The sequence below is a fragment of the Pseudoliparis swirei genome, chromosome 6, assembly GCF_029220125.1.
Source record: "Pseudoliparis swirei isolate HS2019 ecotype Mariana Trench chromosome 6, NWPU_hadal_v1, whole genome shotgun sequence".
Classification (NCBI taxonomy): Eukaryota; Metazoa; Chordata; class Actinopteri; order Perciformes; family Liparidae; genus Pseudoliparis; species Pseudoliparis swirei.
Window position 1 is genome coordinate 8,826,435 of NC_079393.1, and position 6,753 is coordinate 8,833,187.

A 6,753-nucleotide genomic window follows, 5' to 3' on the forward strand; every position below is an offset into this window, starting at 1 on the left:
TAAACGCCTAATACGGTGAGGGGGCGTGGCTTATCTCCTTGCCTTTCTCCATGGAAAAATATTTTCAGCCATCCGCCACGGAATAAATTACCATGTTCTCTACGTTATACTCTTGTGGAAATGCCACACACGTCGTGACATGTAGCGCCCTGGTGTCTGGGGTCATGACATCACCCGTAGGCGCATCCAGCGCCACGTGAGCAGCAGCAGCCAATTAGATTCATCAACAGCGGAGCAGCTCAGCGCTGATTGGCTCTCACAACGCAGCGTTCCGTCTCTCCCTCCGCTCTTGTTTCTCCTGCGCCGCTCTGCGCTCAACTCAACTTTGTTTATACTCCGTGACTTATTGAGCGCCGTAATAATCGCGCGACACAACGAATCGATAATGAAATTCGTTGCCAACTATTTTAATAATCGATTTTTATCGATTCGTTGTTGCAGCCCTAATATCAATATTTGATTAATATTTGCAAAGTCTATGGATCGCCATATTTTGGGTGATATAAAAAGGCTAATATTTTAATTCAATTTAATATTTTGCTTGGGAATAGGTTGACAACGCTCCAATGATATTAATCAAGGCTACAACGTTAGCCGAATAGTTATGTTGCTAATCATTAGGCCTTTGTCTCTCTTTACCAGTTGCCACTTGTGTTTGTCCTCTTGAAAATAAATCTGTCAGCTTGGCACATTTGGCAGCATCCTCCTCCAATGCCTTTCTTTTTTTCAACCTGGCTTTTTCAGCCCCTCCTGCCCTCTTCCTCCCGTCCATCCTCCCTGACGCGTATCGTTGCGGTCGGGCCGACCCAGCTATCCGTAGCTAAGAGAACTTTTTGGAAAAGACGGCTAAGGACCGAACCAACTCTATTATTTGGGAGGGGTGAACTTCCTCGCATGGTACAACCCATCTTAATTTCACACCCCTCCCCCACCTCCTGGTTGCCCCTCTCTCTTGTTTTCACTTTCGTCTGAATTACAAGAAGAAAGCAGGTAAGGCGAAATGCTCTCTTCATTTGTTCTTTTAATGTTTATAAATAAGGTATGTGCTTATTTACTACGGTACTAAATGTTTTTTGTTGTTGTGCTTACTTAATTAATAGTTAGTTTCACAAAAACGGAGCCTGGGTTTGTAGTTCTGTATTTTCTAACTTTAAATAGTTAAATAATGTTCCTGTTCCAACTTTAAAAAGTAAAATAATTTTCCTGTTGAACCTGTACATTTCGGTGGTGTTCCTTCTTCTTTAAATGAGTTACGGAACAACTAGAAATAAATCGTTGAAAAACGGCGTTTTTTTCGGACACAGCCAGAAAAATGCACATTTCTAAAAACACACGAGGGAGCTCCACGGAGCTTCTTCGGCTAGTTATTGCTAATTCCAATTCAGCTAAATAATTTTTAAATCAGTTTTTAAATTAAAATGTTTTATATGTGAAATAATTTCCTACTTGTTTAAGTTAAGATGTTTATTTTCTTCTTCTTTCAGTTTTTAAATTAAAATGTTTTATATGTGAAATAATTTCCTACTTGTTTAAGTTAAAGCAACACTATGTAACTTTTGGACCTTAAAATAATAGCTTGAAAAAATTTGTGCCGCTACAATGACTTTTAATATGACGATTTGCGTCTCCGCTATTGCCATCTGGGGTCTGTGGGGAAATAACTCCGCTATGTAAGATTCTGGAGCCGCCCGGTATATCCGGCGGATGTACTCGACCTGCTTTCTGGCAGTGATTACGCAATGTCATATAGTGCCACTCCACGCTCGCAGCTCATAAGGGTAGCTTTTTTATGTAGCTTTTTGGTGTTGTCAACAATATTGTATTCGATCACACGTACTCTTCTATTAGTGATCCCGCCCGTTGGTATGAATCCAAAATAGAAAGTCGCCGGTTGCTGCCGTTCTGAGTCCGCCGTCGGTCAGCGCGCTCCAAACTAAAAAACCCTCGCGTCACCTCCCCCTCGTCACCTTTTATAACCCGTGACACGTACAAATAATAATAATAATATTATAATACAGGACAACACATGATCCCAACTCAATACAAGTGTATGCGAGGCTGCATCTATCGTCACTGGGTATTTACGACACTGAAATCGAAACCTAAATACCTAAAAACCTGAAGGGGGCGCCAAAAGTGAAAAGTTACATAGTGTTGCTTTAAGATGTTTATTTTCTTCTTCTTTCAGTTTTTAAATTAAAATGTTTTATATGTGAAATAATTTCCTACTTGTTTGAGTTAAGATGTTTATTTTCTTCTTCTTTCAGAAATGAATGGAACAATCAATTCATCAATTTGTCCGATGTGCCTTCAGACATACAAAGCCTTGTCGCAGCATCTCAGGAGGGCGCATTTGATAAAGAATGTGAAAGAAAGAAAACTACTTCTTAACATGGCATCCGGGCGGGTCAATATCCGGTGCACCCCTTGTCCAGTCGTGGGCTGCAAATATCACAGCTCAAGACTGGACAAGCACCTCCAGGAAGGCCACCCGGAGCTGACCCGAACCCGGATGGCCATGGAAGTAGTCACTGTCAAGAGGGCGGTGACGGTGAAGCTTCTTGGCTATCTGAGGGCCACAAACCCTCAGATAGCCATGAACTCAGGTTTTGACCTGGAGGTAAACCATAACGAGGACATACAGGGGGTCGCTGACGTTGACTCGGGGCTGGTCTGCCACAGAACAGAAGGCGTGGCTGTGAGGGCGGAGCTCCAGGACACGTTTGTGAAAATTGAGGTTCTGCGAAGAAAACTCTGCCAAGACCAGAAGGTGGCCAAAGAGGTGAGTGCAGCTGGATGGAAGTTGAACAGCATCATGCCAGTTTTCCAATTAATATTAATCATACTCTTTTCTTTTTTTTCTCAGATGAAGGAAGATGCAGCTGGCAGCCAGGGAGTAGAGCAGTGTGTGGAGGTGCGGGATGAGTGTTTGGAGGAGGTGGAGGAGCGGGTTGAGGTGGAGGAGCGGGTGGAGGAGGCCGGGCCAAGCAGGGAGGTCAATGAGCAGAGGGCAGCCTTCAAGGTGACGGGGACAGAATGTTTAAATTCTGAAATTATAATGTTAACCTGCTTTCCCAGAAAAGTGTGATACATTTTCCCCCGTTGTCTCCTTCAGGTCAATTTTGATAATGAAGACGACTGCAGAGAGAAAACAGTGAGGTTCTCAGCTGATGACGCCAGCCATGAAAACAGGAATCTTCCTCTCTCAGCGGAGAAGACCCATCTTCAGCGGAGAGACCGATCTTTATCAGCAGATGCTTTGGACCTAGGATTTAAAACCCCCCTAAATGAGACAAGTGGCCCCATGGCTAACCCTGTGATCACCAGAGCAGCGGCTCTTACTGCACTTTCCCCTCAAAAAACTGAAGACACAAATGACTTCCCGCACCAAGTGAAAAGACAGAAGCCCGATGTGGATACTGAAAAGCAAGCTCCAGCTTTAGTTTACTCTGCTGTGAAGAAGCCAACACTTGAAACCATCTTGGAAGAGCCGGAGCACGATGTAAGCATGGTAATGAATGAAACTCAGACATGCTGCATTTTGGGACAAACGGATGAGCCACCTCAATGCCCCTCTTCCACACAGGACTTGAACCCCAATTCAGACCATTTAACAAAAACCGAGGCTACTGTCAATGTTACGAATAAACTGAGCAGTTTTGACGATGATCTGAGCAATATCTATAACGAAGAGCTTGGAAGCTACGAAGATGTGTCAGAAACGCTGGACATGAGTCCTCAGAGAGCCGCTGGAAAAGGGTTCCACGTGGATAAGCTGTTAGAGGACACTGTATTTACAGAGGAGTCTCCTAGTTCTGTCCATGGGAAGAGGAGATCTTTGCCAGTTGATGAAAACAACATGGAGGATGAAAAGAGTATGAAAACATCTACTGAGGCGCCCACTGACGCTGAGACGGTAGGTCAAATTAGAGGATTGTAAATTCGCAAATAATAGAAAATGTCTTTGTTTAATTTTTTTTATTTACCTTTTATATGCCTATTTATAATGGTATATTTATAACAGAGCGAACCGACCACCCGTCTCTCTTTTACGGTAAAACTTGAGTCTGATTGTGTTGCAGCTGGTTCATCGTCTCCCAGAAGCTGGATTGAACTACCGGAGGGTCCCACCTGGCTCTATATCTTCAAGGGAACCCGACCAGAGTGACCACGAACAGAACACCAGCGCCAACAGAACACTAACGCGAGCTCAGATCCGAGATGAGGTCTCACACCAATGCGTCATCTCATTTGTTTTTACAATCCTTTGTGATGCTAGCTCCGCGGGGGGTCATTATAAAATACTTCTTTTGTTCCTTCAGGTCTTTGCGGACAATCTGATGCTGAGTCCAGTGTCACAGATCATCATCGCCATCTCTGAAAAGATTAAGTAAGCTGTCACTTGAACATCTTTTGTTCCCAAGCTTAGGCTGCGATTGATGAACAGCCATTGATCCTGTCTGACAATACTGAGCCAATAATCTTATGAAACTAGAGTAACTCATCAGTCAAAGCTGACCATATGGGACGGAGATGTAATCTTCTGAACAGATTAGATGCAGATAAAACCCTTGGTGTTTAAATGTTTCCATTGTGAGATGAACCACAGTTTGTTGTTTTTTTACAACCCCCAAAAATCACAAGATGTCGAAGAAGAAACATTTAATTTAGTATTGATTTAGTTCAGCTAAGTAACCACAATCATAAGAGAGCCCAGCTCTCAGTTTTACAGACTAAATATATTCTAAATCCTAAAGTGTCGCTTGTCCCTGTAAAGGAGAACAGTAAGAAGCAAACGTTGTAACAAGTGTGTTTGGGTGTTGTGCATGCAGGATCCTTTTCCAGGACAGAATGGATATCTGGGAAGAATTTGAGGTCAAGATTAACTCTGACAATGCTCCTGTTATCAAAACCGCCAACAAGGTTGGTGTCTTGTGTTTGTCAATATTGAAGTTAAATGAATGCTCGTTGAATGTTGAAATAAGTTGGTCATCTGTATTTCAGGAAATCACAACTATCTTGAAAGAACTCAAGAGGGTTCAACGACAACTTGAGGGTGAGTCGAGTCAACCTGACCCTGCTATTAACAATACGTCATAAATAATCTTTATAGTACATTTGTGTCATGAAGCCAATTAATCATCTAAAACCCTTTTTCATGTTATTCCCCCCCCACAGTCTTCAACACGGTCTTGGAGCCCAGTGGGCAGCTTGACAACTCTAAGGCCTCTGTGGTCTCCTCCTCATCTGGAGTTCCACCCTGTCTCCAAACGGGGCGGCAGCCCCGAGGCCCAGTGAGGGTGTCAAGAGGGCCGTGACACCAGACGATCTAAGAGCCGGATATTTGGTCTGAAATGGGACAAAAACGGTTCCACCCGGGCTGAAAATCTGCCGTCACTCTTCAAATGCAGGTGTCGGACCATTGTTCACACAATGAAAGTAAAAGGAGGGGAAGTGAGACTGTCAACAGATGTGAAGCCTCTCGTACACCCAAACATACACACAAATGCACTCTGAGCAGCACACACCTCACACACACACGCACGCACGCACACACACAGCGGTGTAACTCACAGTGAAGCCTGCACTACGTGCGCTCAGTGGGAGGCCAACACATGAGGTGAATTTTTAAGGAAGTACCAAAATACTTCAATAAACCTCACGTTGGACAGGCCTCCAAGCTACTTGATTCTCTTTATGTTAGAGGTTGATTCCTTTTTTTGCCAATGACATGAGCAACATTGCTGATTTAATAAGCTCATTGTATTTACTTGGTTTATTTGAAAACCTGCCCTAGAATAATCATCTCAGGAAAATCTACTAAATACTAGATATATATATATATATAGTATTATTTATATATATATATATGTATATATAGTTAACTTCATTTGGAAAGCAGTTACAAGATTCATAACTGATATTCCAAATATTGTCGTAAATTTTAAGATGTAGGCCTTGCTGATCGCTTGCTGATATTTAAAACAGTTTGTCATGTAATATCACAAATTTAAAAGTGAACTCAATCAAATTTGTGAATAACCACATTTTGAAGTTCTTGATTTGTTGTTGTTTCTTACAACAATGTGACTTATTGTTCTACTTTTTTAAGCAGAAGTGTCTGATCTGTGTATATAAACATATTTTTGAACTGAACTGAAATAAAAACTGAAATTTCATGCAATCTTGTTGTGATCCAATTTTTATTTAATATGTTATACAAAACTGATTGGAAGTATTTTTGTAAATATTTGTTTGGAGAGAGAATCCAGATAGTATAATGTAATTGTTAAGAAATGTTAAAATGGTATAGCAATCTTAATTCTAAGTCGTCTTATTACGTCATTGTTTTGAGGATCATAACCATGTGGATACAATCCAGAAAAGTGTTGTGCAACATCACCTTCAGTCAGTTCATATTGTGTGCGGTGAACAAATATCTCACTTTTTATATTGCACTTAAATTCTGTGTTAATGGTCACATCAATTTGAACGCTGGACCAAAATTACAATTAGACCAAATAAAAAGCCTCAAGCTGTAAGTCCAGTCTGGACCGTCGTTTTCTCTCAACGCCTCAATAGGGAGATCTCGCTGGTCATGAAGGCGGAGGTCAGGGATCTTGGGCTCAAAAAGGTTGGTGACCACCAGGCACGTGCACAGATAGAGCCCTAGTGGTGCTCAAGCTCCTCCCCTTTTGCCCATGATGAGTAAAGTTTTTTATAGAACAGCTTTGAAGTGATCTAGTCTTTTTA

General features: G+C 42.0%; 1 protein-coding gene across 4 annotated transcripts; it reads left to right on the forward strand.

Annotated features, from left to right (window-relative positions):
• Positions 1-450: 450 nt before the first annotated feature.
• On the forward strand, positions 451-6,172 carry LOC130195318 (centrosomal protein of 170 kDa protein B-like). 4 transcript variants are annotated; one of them, XM_056416779.1, is made up of 9 exons: positions 452-2,615; positions 2,727-2,782; positions 2,867-2,938; positions 3,116-3,916; positions 4,083-4,226; positions 4,323-4,390; positions 4,833-4,923; positions 5,005-5,056; positions 5,179-6,172. In XM_056416779.1, the coding sequence occupies exons 1-9, from the start codon at positions 2,270-2,272 to the stop codon at positions 5,316-5,318; spliced, it is 1,770 nt and encodes a 589-aa protein (XP_056272754.1). In that variant the 5' UTR covers positions 452-2,269; the 3' UTR covers positions 5,319-6,172. The 4 variants fall into 4 exon arrangements, with proteins under 4 accessions (XP_056272753.1, XP_056272750.1, XP_056272754.1 ...); XM_056416778.1 differs by having other exon boundaries at positions 451-2,615; positions 2,727-2,938; XM_056416776.1 differs by having other exon boundaries at positions 452-2,782.
• The last annotated feature ends 581 nt before the right edge of the window (positions 6,173-6,753 follow it).